General features: G+C 32.7%; 1 protein-coding gene across 10 annotated transcripts in view; it reads right to left on the reverse strand.

Annotated features, from left to right (window-relative positions):
• Positions 1 to 15,384, reverse strand: part of LOC109603956 (calmodulin-binding transcription activator 2) — a 329,859-nt gene that overhangs the window by 4,844 nt on the left and 309,631 nt on the right. For 2 of the 10 annotated variants that reach the window (XM_049967910.1, XM_049967909.1), the window contains exons 6-20: positions 14,774 to 14,909; positions 6,437 to 6,508; positions 6,185 to 6,376; positions 5,243 to 6,131; positions 4,846 to 5,193; positions 4,545 to 4,793; positions 4,266 to 4,492; positions 3,934 to 4,209; positions 3,547 to 3,875; positions 3,110 to 3,376; positions 2,952 to 3,064; positions 918 to 985; positions 683 to 837; positions 448 to 629; positions 66 to 393 (exon numbers count right to left, since the gene is read on the reverse strand). In XM_049967910.1, coding sequence (XP_049823867.1) covers positions 66 to 393; positions 448 to 629; positions 683 to 837; positions 918 to 985; positions 2,952 to 3,064; positions 3,110 to 3,376; positions 3,547 to 3,875; positions 3,934 to 4,209; positions 4,266 to 4,492; positions 4,545 to 4,793; positions 4,846 to 5,193; positions 5,243 to 6,131; positions 6,185 to 6,376; positions 6,437 to 6,508; positions 14,774 to 14,909 — 3,831 coding nt within the window. Of the gene's footprint in view, positions 1 to 65; positions 394 to 447; positions 630 to 682; positions 838 to 917; positions 986 to 2,267; positions 2,361 to 2,951; positions 3,065 to 3,109; positions 3,377 to 3,546; positions 3,876 to 3,933; positions 4,210 to 4,265; positions 4,493 to 4,544; positions 4,794 to 4,845; positions 5,194 to 5,242; positions 6,132 to 6,184; positions 6,377 to 6,433; positions 6,509 to 14,773; positions 14,910 to 15,384 lie in introns of all 10 variants that reach the window. The other 8 variants (XM_049967907.1, XM_049967908.1, XM_049967904.1 and 5 more) reach the window with 8 other exon arrangements.

Genomic DNA, 15,384 nt, shown 5'->3' on the forward strand with positions numbered 1-15,384 from the left:
ACGCAGGCACAGCGAAAACCGCCAGTGGAACCGCCTCCTCTTGGGGATGGCCGTCGCCGACTTACTTGAGCCCGGAGGCGGGCGTGCCTTCTCTACTCCCCCTTCCCCCCTGCTCCTTGTAGTTACGGTAGTAGTTCTGGATGCAAACTGCAGCCTCCTGGCTCTTCTTGAACCGCTTGTGCTCGCAGTACGACCTGTACCCGTTCTGGATCACCATGGCGGCGTGCGTCATCTGCTTGTAGTACGCGTACTGCTTGTAGCGACGGTAGTAGTTCTGGATGACTACTGCGGCTGCCCGCTCCTTGTCCTGCTCCTGCTGTTGGCGGCCCTTGTACGAACGGTAAGCCTTTTGGATGATCTTGGCCGCTTCGTACAGTTCCCTCTGTTCACGATCTAAACATACATAAATAGTTTAGACGCATTACAACACATTGAAATAAATGGTACCTGAAAGAGTTAAGTTGGAAAAGTCTTTCTCGAAAACCGTTCCGGACGCTTGCAAGAACTCACAAAAGTCCGCGGTGGTTGGAGGTGGAGATGGAGAGTCCAGTGTGAACGAACATGGCGATTGCAGACAACTAGAAGAAGCTGGACTCAGGCTTGAACCAGGAGTACCCACATCACAATATCTAAACAAATTATTAATTATAAATAAGTCAATAAGTTTTTGACAATTTTTTACCTATAATTGTGATCTGAGAACTCAAAATTAAACTCGGTGGACTCAAAACTGGAAGAAGACTGGTCCAATAGGGGCTCCATAAAAACATCTGAAAGGGTATCGCTAGTGTCAGGTGGACCAGGACTGTTATCCAGTAACATTTCCTCGCTTTCGTTCTGCAATTAATCGTTCAACACAATGTAGGACTGTCTCACATCCGCTAAGAAAACGTGCAATTATAAATTCTCAGTTTTACCTTGATTCTGTCGGGCATTGCAGCAATAATCTGCTCAGCTAAGGTTAATACCCTGGCGTCTTGTTCCCCTAAAAAGTATCAAGTTAAATACATGTTTACGAAAAGGTGATTAAGACATCAAAACGTTTCCGAGTTAACAACAACAGTCATAAAAGCAACAAAAATTAAGCAGCTTTGTACATACAACAGGCAAAGTTTTCCCTATTTACCCTACTTCAATCAATCTCGTTCAAATTCATAAATAAGTTACACCAATAACTAAGGTGGTTGATTGAGGTCGAGTTTGTTAAGCTGGCATTCCTATTACGATTAATACTAAGGTAGCATTGGTGAGTATTTAAGTATGTTAACTATTATCTAAACTAATAACCTGGATCGAAACTGTAATGATAAACAATTCTAAAACATCAAGAGAACTGTAAAAATGTCAGTGCATAGAATTCTATGTACCTAGATAATATACAAAGTAAGATCAGAACGGGTAATCGGAATAAATCGATTTCAAAGTTATGCGTTTTATTGTACCTGTATGAAACTTTTGTTGAATTTTGCATAAGTTTGAAATAATTCCTGTTATAGTCTTTTTTTACCATACACAAAACTGTAATAGATATCTAATTTTCTAATAGTATTAGTAAGCAATAGAATTATCTGATCAAATTACATCAATTAAATTGTCCATTTCAAGGCATTTTCCTTGTATAAGCAAGTTGATTTGGAATCATAATCGTACGAATAAAAGCCCAAGAAATGACAAGTTTATTGTAACAAATTTCAGCATTTTGTTGATTAAAAGACAACATTTAAGAATAACATCGATTACTAAACTAGGAAGCGAGGTTAAGGTTTGTTTTTTAATTTGAATGGTTTTATTCAGCAGGAGTTTTAGGAGAGCTTCAACGTCTTCTGTAATATGGAAATATTATTAATATATGAAAATAGATGTTACAGAAAAAGTAGTCAAGTTCTCCTAATTTTAGTCCGTTAAGTATATGAATTTATATTGGGCAAAGACACAAACTAGGCTCACTCGTAAAAATATTTTTTAAAAGTGAGGAGAATAATGCGTTATAAAACTTAGTACCCAAAAAATGGCATTTTTCCAAATTGGTGTAAACGAAGCACATTTAATTAATAATTAAAATAAAAGCAGGAACATTGGGACAAGAAATTATTGATTAAATTTCTAATAAAATATGCCCGCCGTTTAGTTTTGTGATCTTCGCCTCAAATTCTGGGTTAGTAACATTTAACAGTGATTAAAAAAACAACAGTAAGTAAAAAACAGTAACAACACCGATAGACAACAAAGATAATAGAGACCAGCAATGTTTGTTTGATGGGACTGACCTACGGCGCCGCTGTGGATATCACTTTCGTCGTCGGATACAGCCTCGACGTCGATCAGGGGACTAGTGCTGCGCTGACCGCTTCCTATCTCGCCTAAATCATCACATGTTTCGTATCAGAACACACCGTCGGCATCAGAACAACAAGTACGCGATTCGGGTTTTTATGCTCTATAAATGGCTACCGCTACCATTTTTCGAAAGAGACTATTTTAATCCAACATTTAAATCATTTACCAAAAGAAAGATGTAGAAATAATTTTGTATTGAATTGATATTGGATTAAAATGAAGTCTAAAGATTAAAAAAATCATTACAGCACAACAATTAAATACAATTTTATCAAAAACTTATTAGTTATTATAATGAAATAAGTAATTATAATGGATATAATTTTGTAATGCCATAATGACTAATAAATCGTTTAATTTACAACCTGATTATGTCAGAACTGTTCCTTTTCTCATAATTAACAATAGTTACATCACTTTCCCATAATAATTTTAGTCACTAATGCGTATAGAAGCGAAACCAAAAAAATCGTTACGTCAGTATGTAACCAATAATTAAAAAAGTTGGACACATGCAAAAATTAATTTGTACTCACGACAGAAGCACTTACCTCCTAGATAAATGCAAACGATATAGTATGAATGTAACGGATGACTTTAAAAAGCATACTTACATAAAGCGAAATCCATTTTCCTTCCAGAGCCCTCAAAGCCCTCATCTATAGATTCCTTCATTGAAAGAGGTGAGTGAAGAGGCAAAGACATGCTCCTATCGAACCTAAAAGGTCTATCAATGTTAAAAATGTATTCTAAACTGAGACGATTTTATTACTTGGACAGTTTGGGTGTCTCCCTCATTTTTGAGCTTTTCGGCCGGGTTGTTTCGGATGCGGGGCCGCAACTCATGTGGATGCCGCTGTCGATGGACGGTCTTTTGATCAGTTTTTGACCATTGTGTCCTCTGGTGCTGGCTGATGAATCAGACAGCAACGGACTGGGTGTAGATGTCATCATTTTACCATTTCCCAGCAATCCAGAGTCCGAGTCCAAGTCCAGATTCAAAATCTTATACTTATTGTACTCGCTCCTGTAACACCAACTTTATTTGCAACGTTATCATTTGACTTAAGTTTGATTAGTATTTAAGACAGCTTTTCGAGTACTGTTTTAAAAATGGCGGATGCGCACACACTTTAAAAATTGGTGAATTCGCAGATACCAAAGTTTAAATTAATACCAGAAAATTCGTACTGAATCGTATTTTATCACCTGGTAACTGCTCCTGGTCTGAGGAATACTCCGTCATGTGACTTGCTGGTGGACGCCACGGAAGTCAAAGAAGCAATTGAACTAGCGGGAGAAATAACTGTGGGCGAATTTGTAGCATCTGTGGAGGAATTGTTCGAATGTAACAACATGTTAGCCTTATCCCTTCTTAACTCCAACTTCTCCAACTCTTTGACCAAGTCGCCGTGATTGTTGCTTTTCGCAACCTCGAGAGGTGATTGGTTGGCGGTGTTTTTCATGTTTAAGGCCGTGTGGTTCCACTTGTACAACATCACGGCGGTGTCCGTATGACCCCTCGCGCAAGCCCACATCTGTTTTTTTTTTTTAAATTGTTAGTGTCAATTGTCATTAGAAAATATTAATATTTACCAGAGGAGTAAATCCGTCTTCATCCTGGCTCAAAGCATCGACTTCTGTTTCAAGGAGAAGAGAAGAGTTCTCTGCACGCCAGTGTAACATGGCACATACCAGCCTGGAGTAGCCCAACGAGGCAGCCAAATGGAGCAGAGTCATGCCCCTATGGCTGGCGAACCAAGAGACACTCAGTTCTTCGCCGTGTCTCCAGATGCGAGATGTCATATTCTGGCAAAAGGTCACCAGACGGTCCTCGAAGTTTGGCTGAGTAAACAAAGCCGTGTCCTCAACCTAAACATTTGTATAATATGAGATCACTTAAAAAAAAATAAATTTAATTGACGTACGCCATCGCCGTCGTTGGGTTCTTGTTTGATTTGAAGCCTGTCGTCCATGGCTTCGAGCCTCTGAAGCAGGGTGAATTTTAACAGGTTGTCGTTGGATCTCTCTACCTTGGGCTCCGGAGCAGCCACTTGTTCTTCTCTAGGTGGCAACTTGTACTCAAATATCACAGAGTTGGATATCACATAACCATCACATGCTACTTGCAACGTTGCCAATCCGGCTTCGTGAGCTTAAATTAAACGATAATTAATCTAAGAGTGATAAATATCAATATATTTTACCTGGACAATGACAACGTAAGACCCCACTTTGGACCAGTGTTGTGGGGACCGGGAATGTATCGAAGAGGACTGTATAGGGCCCGGATGAATGCCATGGTCCAGTCACCAGAACTTTAACTCCTCCCTCTGGATAGGCCCACTCCGGCGAGTAGTCGGTGATTTTTGCCGAAGCTTCCATGGTGTTCTGCCCGTTATTTGTCTGATGTTCCTGCTCTTTTACAGTGCGGTGGGTTTCGGACGGATTTACATCTAAAACGATTTCAGTTATAAAAACCCAAGTGTAATTTATTTAAGTAATTACCTAATAGCGCGGTATGACCAGAGTCTAGAGCTTCCAAATCAGGGAACTCGCCTAGCATGTCGAAAGCATCCAAATTAACGAATACATCATCATCTACGACGTGAGTCGGTGATACCACGACATCGCAGGAGTCGATAAAATCCATGGGATTAATCTCAGGATGGAGTGGGGGCGGTTCTGATTGGTTCTTGTTCTGCGACGTCCTAGAGTGCGGTTCCGAATTGTGTCGTTGGTGATTATCTAAATCGTTTGAACACAAAGGCATATTGGCAGACAGAGTTCTCTGTATGTCCTCGTGGGATAAGTCAAGGGTTTCATTAAAGAAACCTCCGTTGATAATGGAAGAACCTGAAAAAATTCTTAGTTACAAATGAAAATTATATGGGGAAAAACTTACCGTCACTTTTACTTATAATCGATCCACTGGAGTCGGTGCCCAACAGTACTACAGTTTCGTCGCAGAAGTTCTGGTGCTTGAAGTCATCGACCACTTCGTCGTGGCTGGTGTCCATGTGCTTGGAGGGAGTGGAAGGTGCACTGGACATGACAACTTCAGTTTGTTGTTGCTGCTGCTGTTGCTGTTGTTGTTGTTGTTGTTGTTGTTGTTGTTGCTGGCGTCCGTATGAAATGGTTTCGAACATTGATTGTCTTAAATTTTCGTTTATTTCCATTTTGGTTTCTCTTTGGTTATTCTTCAGTTCCTGTTTAGTGGGATGGGCGCAGGACGACGTGTTCGTGTCCATCACTTCCTGTTTCAAAACCAAATGACTAGTTCTGGCCTCCTTCTGTTGTGTCCGGTTGGTGTTGCAAACGAAATTCGCCACCGATACGGGGTTGACGATATTCTGATGACTAGCATTATTTCCTGCGTTGCTGTTCAAAATCAACAAGCCACCACCGCCTTGTATCTGCGACAAACTTAACACCAACGGCGGAGTTTTACCAGAGTTAGCCTTGAGTCCTGGATGGTTCCTGGCATCTCTGGAATACACTCGCGGGGAATTATTGTTCGTCAACAATAAAGGACTGGATCCGGTGGTGGACGAGACTTGGTTGTTATTATCTAGACTGCTGGAGGGTCTCGAGTTTGAACTGGAACTTGGTAACGGGGAGCTTACAACTTCCTTGGCGGCGGTGATGCGACGCATTGGATGCGAACAGCTCTTGCCATCGGCACATGTGGAGTCCGGACATCCGCACTCCAGCTGTTTGACTAGGGCCGCTTGTCTGGCCTGACGTTGTTTTTCCATCAGCTGGCTGACTATTGCCTCTACCGTCTCCGCAGTCTGAAGCATCGTGATTAGTTGAGGTATGAAAAGTGTGGAGTGTTTTTACTTACCGAAATTTCTAATTCGTTGTGTAGATCGGGCTCGTCCTCGCTGAAAAACATGGGTTTGAGTTGGGAGACTAGTTCGTCCTTCGTCCATTCCTTTTTGTCCGCCCATAGGGCCAAGTTCGGCGTTATGACCGCCAACTTGTTGTCGTCCGGATAAGGAACGTTCAAATAATGTACGAGGACAATGTCTGGATTCTACAAAAAATAAATGTTTAAAAAAATTAAAATAGGTCAAAATTCGAAGTAACTAACTACCTGTAGGAGCCAGTAGCATCTCCGATGAAATGTTGGTAGTATTGCGGAATGGACGTAGCAACCGTAGATGCACTGAAAAAATAGATAATCAAATTAATAAATATGTTCGAATTTATAATTAGCAAATTTGCATATTAATGTAAAATGTTTAAAATAAAATAATTAATGTAAAATATAACAGGAATTTCGGCTTACTGATGTTTATTAAATTCAAATAAATTTTATAATTTGTATACAGGAATAAAAAAATTCTCAATAACTATTTGATTGGGTATACTTATTTTAAAAATAAATATATGGATGCTCTCGTTCAAAACAATAAAATTTGATTATTATCATTTCATTGACAATTAAACCGGTTTAAAAATTTAATAATAAAAGCTAATAGGTTATTAAATTTTTCATTGCGATTTACTGCGGAAATACCATCGTAATTGCAATTATAACTAATTATTTAATTAAATGAGATATACAAACAGGTTACGGCTATTGATATTGGACGTAAATCAAATATTTTACTGGCAATAATGCCGGGTTGTAAAATTATGCCAATAAATTTCTAAAATTTGAAATAAAATTTAATAACTGCACCCATAATCTGGAGAAGGGTTTTAATTTTTTTATAGGTTATATAACGGAGATTTATGTCACATTCTTAATGTTATTAAATATTTTCGTAATACTCATTATTCTGAAAGAAAATTTCTCTAACAACTATAAAAGTATAAACATTAATTTAATCGATAATTAATTTACACAAATTTGAAATACCACTTCAATAGTATTTTTAATATTAATATACAATACGGTGGTAAAAAGAACTCTTGAATGGAACAGTATAGAGATCTCGAATAAAACCCGTATACTATTGTACATTATTTTTACTTAAATCACATCACAATAATATAACAATAAACTTATTAATTAATAAAATAATACAAGTTTATGAAAATATTTGAATTTTTGTATATTTAAATTTTATTTAATTTATGTAATAAAATGCTCCTTTTATGACCTTACTGTATATTTTAAAATAATTCCCACACACATTATAATATTTTGAAAGAATATTTCAAGACTTGATAACTAATTTTCATCAATACTTTTGTATTTAAATTAGATAAAAAATAAATATTTTTATTAACTATTAAAAAATACAATAAATATTTAGTAAAATATATTGTGATTGACATAAGGCCTCTCAGAATATTATAAAATACTTCCCCTACATATCATCATATTTTGAAAGATTATTTTTAGACATGATTTTTTAATTTATATCACTAAATATCATAAATATTTTTCTTTTACTCAAATCAACTATACTATAAATATTTTAACAATAATTTTGGAATAAAATTAAGAATAAATATTATTAATTTATAAAAATACAATTTTATGAAAATAATTGATATTGATAATATTGTGTATATTTTTTACTGAAGATTTCAAATATTTGCTGTTTATATTTGTAGTTGCAGCCGGCATGTTTAATGTTGGAGTTAAAAATACGTAGTTTTTAATGTCAACTTGGAAAACTTCAACTTTAAAAGAAAAGTTTTATGGTTTATCACTTTTAAAAACCAAATCTTGTAAATTTATCCAGAATACTTTATGTATAGGACTGGTTGCGCATTCGCCATTTTTAACAACAGTAATAAAAATGGTGAAGGAGGCACAAAAAACCTAATTAAAATATTCAAATGAATTATGACCTTACTGTATATTTTAAAATACTTCCCATACACATTATAATATTTTGAAAGAATATTTCAAAATTTGACAACTAATTTTCATCAATATTTTTGTATTTAAATTAGATAAATAAATTATTAATTATTAAAAAATACAATAAATATTTGATAAAATATATTGTGATTGACATAAGACCTCTCTGAATATTATAAAATACTTCCCCTACATATCATTTTGAAAGATTATTTTTAGACTTGATTATTTAATTTATATCACTAAATATCATAAATATTTTTCTTTTACTCAAATCAACTATACCATAAATATTTTAACAATAATTTTGTAATAAAATTAAGAATAAATATTATTCATTAATAAAAATACAATTTTATGAGAATAATTGATATTGATAAATAATATTGTGTATATTTTTTATTGAAGATTTCAAATATTTAATAATTTTTTTTTTAAATTTTGATTCATATAATGAGATACTCTTTTTATGACCAGACTGTATATTATACAATACTTCTCACACATATTATTTTGAAAGATTATTTTTTGACTTAATTATTTAATTCTATTTATAAATATTTTTAAATTCAAATTAGATATACAATAAATATTTTAACAATAATTTTGTAATAAAATTAACATAAATATTAATTTTAATTAATAATAATACCATTCTATGATAATATTTGATTTATGTTTTTTACTGAATATTTCAAGTATTTAATAAAATATAATTTTAATTCTAATTTATACAAAAATATGCCCCTTTTATAATCCTACTGTATGTTATAAAATACTACTTACAAATATTATTTCATAGTTAATTTTCTATCAATATTTTTTACTCATACTCACATATACAATAAATATTATAACCATAATTTTGTAATAAAATTAACGTTAAATATTATTTATTGTTAACTATCAAAAAAATACAATTTTCTGAGAATATTAGATAGAATATATTGTGTATAGTCGTATACTTTTGTCAGTTCAGATTTCAGAAATTCTAAATGTTGTTATATAATAATAAGTTAATAATTAATTATTAATTAATATTTTTTATCGTTAGATTTTTCAGCAGTTTTTATAGAGAAAATTTAAAATGTGATTTTTCATCCATTATGGTTTAACGAACAGCACATAAAACAGCGTAAAAGTAAATTTCGCAGACCGTACTAGAGCGAGCTCCCGATGGAGGCGAAAATAATATAAAAAAAAAAACAGAAGAATAGAGCGAACCGAATAGATTAACATACAAATAGACGGCGTTAATTAAAGTTAGGCGCTAACGAAGCACTCGAAGCGTGAAACATCAGAGACAACGAAGTGTAGGGAAGGCGTTGCGAGCGATAAACCAATATCAATTCGTCGTTGATAGCGTTTTGTTTGCCGGGTGTAGGATGCGCATCGCGATACAATTTCAGATTAAAGAAGAGATTCCTAAAAAGCCGTTTCGCTTTTTTGTTTGGCGCGTGACATGACACTGTGATTTAATCAAAGTCGGCCGGCGCGGGCCCTGTATGAATTTAAACGGCCTTATTACCGCACTCCATATGTGCCGTATTAGATTCCGCCGTGAATTGGGGGTGTGGGGGACGCGAAGCGCACGGGGGTGGAGGTTTACCAGCACGGGGGGAATCCCGTGTGTTCGAACGCACGAGGCAATAATTCGGTTTTATGTTTTAAGGCGTGTTTCCTCGCGGTCTGCCCTCAGATACAAATGTGGCCAAGGTTCCCAATCGATTCACATTTGTTCTTGCGACAACAGGATGTTAACGGCATTAGTTTCAAGTGGGACAGTTAACTTGAACTTGCTGTTTATATTTGTAGTTGCAGCCGGCATGTTTAATGTTGGAGTTAAAAATACGTAGTTTTTAATGTCAACTTGGAAAACTTCAACTTTAAAAGAAAAGTTTTATGGTTTATCACTTTTAAAAACCAAATCTTGTAAATTTATCCAGAATACTTTATGTATAGGACTGGTTGCGCATTCGCCATTTTTAACAACAGTAATAAAAATGGTGAAGGAGGCACAAAAAACCTAATTAAAATATTCAAATGAATTATGACCTTACTGTATATTTTAAAATACTTCCCATACACATTATAATATTTTGAAAGAATATTTCAAAACTTGACAACTAATTTTCATCAATATTTTTGTATTTAAATTAGATAAATAAATTATTAATTATTAAAAAATACAATAAATATTTGGTAAAATATATTGTGACTGACATAAGACCTATCTGAATATTATAAAATACTTCCCCTACATATCATTTTGAAAGATTATTTTTAGACTTGATTATTTAATTTATATCACTAAATATCATAAATATTTTTCTTTTACTCAAATCAACTATACCATAAATATTTTAACAATAATTTTGTAATAAAATTAAGAATAAATATTATTCATTAATAAAAATACAATTTTATGAGAATAATTGATATTGATAAATAATATTGTGTATATTTTTTATTGAAGATTTCAAATATTTAATAATTTTTTTTTTAAATTTTGATTCATATAATGAGATACTCTTTTTATGACCAGACTGTATATTATACAATACTTCTCACACATATTATTTTGAAAGATTATTTTTTGACTTAATTATTTAATTCTATTTATAAATATTTTTATAATCAAATTATATATACAATAAATATTTTAACAATAATTTTGTAATAAAATTAACATTAACATTAAAAGAAAGGTTTTATCGTTTATCACTTTTAAAAACCAAATCTTGTAAATTTATCCAGAATACTTTATGGACTGGTTGCGCATTCGCCATTTTTAACAACAATAGTAAAAATGGTGGATGCGACGGATAAGATATTTGAAAACATAAAATTAATTGCCTTTTGGATGTAGTTGTAATTATACAATTAGTTTGTGCATTCATGATGTTTAAACATTTATTAAACATCAAATCATATTTTTTATAGTAAGTATACTTTACTGATTAATTAAAAAAATTTAAATAGTACCTGTTACAAATGGATCTAACAGTGGATAAAATAAATTACTTTTAATTTGATCAACTTATTCTTAGAATTTGTTTAAGGGTAATTAATTATTGGATTGGTTTCACATTCGCCATTTTTAACAACAGTTGTAAATATGGTGGATGTAAAATAAAAAACTTAATTAAAATATTCAAATGAATTAGGATAAGATATTTGAAAAGATAAAATTAATTGCCTTTTGGATGTAGTTTTAATTATACAATTTGTTTGCATTTGTTTTAATTATACATTTGTTTGCAACATCAAAATCATATTTTTTATAGTATTTTAAAGGTTACTTTACTGATAATTAAAAAATTTAAATAACATCTGTTGAAAATGGTTCTAACAGTGGATAAAATAAACTACTATTTTACTTTTTTATTAGTTATTGGATGTTCAGACTTAGATCCGCGAATACAGAAATCTTTAGTTGCGAATATAGAAATTGGGTCGTTGTTGTTATAATAATCAGTTCCTTCTGAAGTATATTCAGTGAAATTCTTTGCACAATTTATAAAAAAGTATTCTTGATTAATTTTAATTATCGCAGTCACTTTTGATGTTGCTGTTAGAAAAAAGTTAACAAAATTTTTAGAATAAAAATGTTATTTACATTCTCTTCATTATTGCACATATTGTATAAAATCTTGAACACCTTATACAATATAATATAAAATTTATTTAAAAAGATCATAAATCAGAAACATAAATTATATTTTCCGATCCAACATAATATTCGGTAGAGATAATATTAAACTTGTGAAATTTATCAGAAAAATCTTAGCTAAATTATTTAAGTTTTCTTTCTGGTCACGAAGTATTCATCCAAACATCAAAATTCAACCAATTTGTGACACCCTGTATACATAACTCAATTTTAATTTAATTAACAACAGTTATGTGGTGGTAAATTAATTAATTTCCACTATTATGCTATTAAACGATTATGACTAGTTGTGTAGAACAATGTTATAACAAGAGAACCGGAAGCTTTTGAACCAATTCATTTGCAAATCCCCATTTTTACCCAAATCACCGATCGTCGGATGGATAAATTCGTTAATACAGACAGCTCAAGCCGAAACCGGTGCGGCAGCTCGAAAAAGCTTTAGATTCATCATTAATTAGAGCCCGATAATGTCGGACAAAAGCTCACTTTGAGAATGTCTGAATTGAATGCTGCGAAGCTTTCGGAATGGCACCGATTGAGTCGACGCCGTTCGAATTACATCGAATTAAAGGCTAGTATACACTTTATCCGACTGTAATCGGAACACAAGGTGGAAATTTAGTGCTGAAACGCAGGTCAACGAAATATGCGGTGCTTCCTTTTTTTTTTTGTCGCAACACACCGGGGGTATTAGTTGGTATTTTTTTATGCTGATTGCATCAATTTATCAAGGCATCAATGTGGGTACTTTGTAGATTTATCGTCGAATTCATCCAGGTTAGAGCCGGAGATATAAATTTCCGAGTGAGGAAACGGTTGTGTAAAAAAATAATTGAAATATGCATTTTTTAAGTCGGAAATCTTGTGTCCGCCGCGGCTCATGTAAAATGCAGCCGTTTGCCGTCCTTAAAGAGATATATTACACCTGGGTAATTCATTCGCACCCATTAAATGCGGGTTAAAAAACCATAAACATTTTTACGTCTCTCGGATGAGCTGGCTGCCGTTTCTTTTTCCTTTTCCCTCCGTTTCTTGTCGCCTACATTTTTTTTTATCTCCTTAATTATACAGCCACAGGCCAACCGAAATCTTTATAATTTAATGCAGGATTAATTTTTTTTCAAGCACGATTTAATTAACCTAAATAATTGACCGTATTTCACATTTCGCAGGCGTCCACGAAATAAAACTTCCTCTCGGGCTTCGGTTACCGTCCCAGACAACAAAAAACGCTCGTTTAGCCCTATTCACTAATTACCATCCTTAATTAGCGTTCGGATTGACTAAGCGAACTCAGTTAATCTTCACTTTTTGGTAATCGTCAAGAGTTATTGGTGGATGATATGTTTTTTAATCAATTTATACATTTTTTGTATTTAAAATCAAGTATACAAGGTGTTTGACAACTTATTCGAAAAATTTGAAGCACATACTCACTGTTACATAAGAAGTCCATTAAAAAAATTTGTAATAGAGCAACAGGAAACGAGTTAAAAAAAATAATTTAATCTATCCATAAAATGTTTCGAAATTGTTCCCATTGCTTTGGCCTCCCGAATCCAATTTTCCGTTCTTTTTAACTTTTACAACTTTTATAATATTTTTTTTTAAAATGGACTTCTTATATAACAGTGAGTATGTGGTTAAAATTTTTTGGGTAAATTGTGAAACACACTGTATATACCATTATTTTTTTGTGAATTTAAGGATTGTGCATTTATGGTATGTCAGATTGACAGTAAAAATTTTTGAGTAATATAAAATAAAACAAATATTCTTTTAATTTTTTAATAAAATCTGCGTATATCTACAAAATTTTGTTTGGGAAAAAGTCAATTTGTGATAAAATTTAATCACTTGAACCAGATATTAAATAATTATACTAAGCAAAAGTCCGCTAGTAAATAATCGATTTAAATTTACGGAGACAAATAAAAATGTACGTAATTATTTCAAGACTAAAATTAGATTGACCAGCTCCATAGACACAAAAATAATATAATTATATATAAACTTGCTGTTGAAATGTATAAATTCAGATATAACCCCCTATGTTTCATAGACAACAATATTAATTATCTAGATTTATCATACGTTTTAAAAAATAAGATCTAGATAATTTTGAACACCCTGTGTCACTAGTATTCCCATTAACATAAATATTCTACAGTCCTCAAAATATTTTAAATCTCTGCTGATGTAACCCTGTAAATTAATCTGAAAAGCTTTCCTGTTATAACCAGACATTATGTTTTAATTATTCACACTCGTTGTATCGTCTGCACAAATTAATTAAATATTGAAACAGTAGTCTTGATGGTTTCCACATGGAATCAATTTAATCTAATATCGAATTAAAACGCAATTATAATATCAAATTTGCCGATAATAACGTGCGCAAATAAACGTGCATTGACTGTGGTCTATTTATATTATTTATTTTATTCGAGTACTTAAAATTATACCAAACAAATTGGACAAACGATCGTGTTCCCAATTAAAACAGGCAAATAAAATAAATATTAATGACAGGGACATAATTAATGCATTGTATTTCTTCATGAATTTGTCATTATTAAATTATACTAGATAATTCCGAATGTGTTGAATTGGTGTACTATATATAATTACATGCGTATTGATTTTACAAATTAATAACAACCATTTACATATAATTATCTGAGTGGGATATAATCTAAACCGTTTTAATTCTATATATATATATATACTAAATAAATATACATGCATGTTTATTGCTTCCGTTAATTTAATTTTTTATTAAACAGATTAATACATTAGAATACTTTGTCAGTGCGTTCGTGATCGAACACCGTAAATAAAGTAATTACTACGTTAATTTATGCGCGTGATTATAGTAAAATATGCTAACAAACAAAAGTAAAAAACTAGTGAAGGGTTGAAAAGAGAATTACCTCGGTCCCTTGTACTTTTAATTTCATGTGATCCTCTCTGGTAGTTTTGCCGTCCTTCCTTTTCTTCCAACAATATCCGTCCCGACGATATCGGACTTTTTTCCTGCTGTAGAGCAGCATGGAGCCGCTTTTGGGTCTGGAACAAACAAAAAGCCGGGGTTTAAACGTCGTCTACCCGAACCTGCTTATTATATACGTATAAGAACACAACATACTTTATGGTAATGTCCGATGTAAAAAAGATAACAGACGATGCTCCATGAACCATTAAGAATTTTAATGAAAATACTCAATGTTAGATAAAACGTATGTGGGGAAGTAATGAAATAAATGTATTCCCAACGTGGCGAACACAATAAATCTAAATATCGCTTTTGTCAGAGATGCTTTTTTATTTCAGCTTCAGCTGAACTAGTCAAAGTTAATTCATGTGTAAACACAAACATAGGTGGCAACGTGTGCTGTAATGCATCTATAAAAATATATTTACATAGTAACAGGGTAAATAAAGTTGAATTTATTGTTTATTTTTCATGCTGTTTCCAATCTCGCTGAACAAATACCAGAAGATTCTACGAAAATGTACAGAGGACTGGGGTAAAAGCGGTGGA

This window comes from Aethina tumida, chromosome 5 (assembly GCF_024364675.1).
Source record: "Aethina tumida isolate Nest 87 chromosome 5, icAetTumi1.1, whole genome shotgun sequence".
Lineage (NCBI taxonomy): Eukaryota > Metazoa > Arthropoda > Insecta > Coleoptera > Nitidulidae > Aethina > Aethina tumida.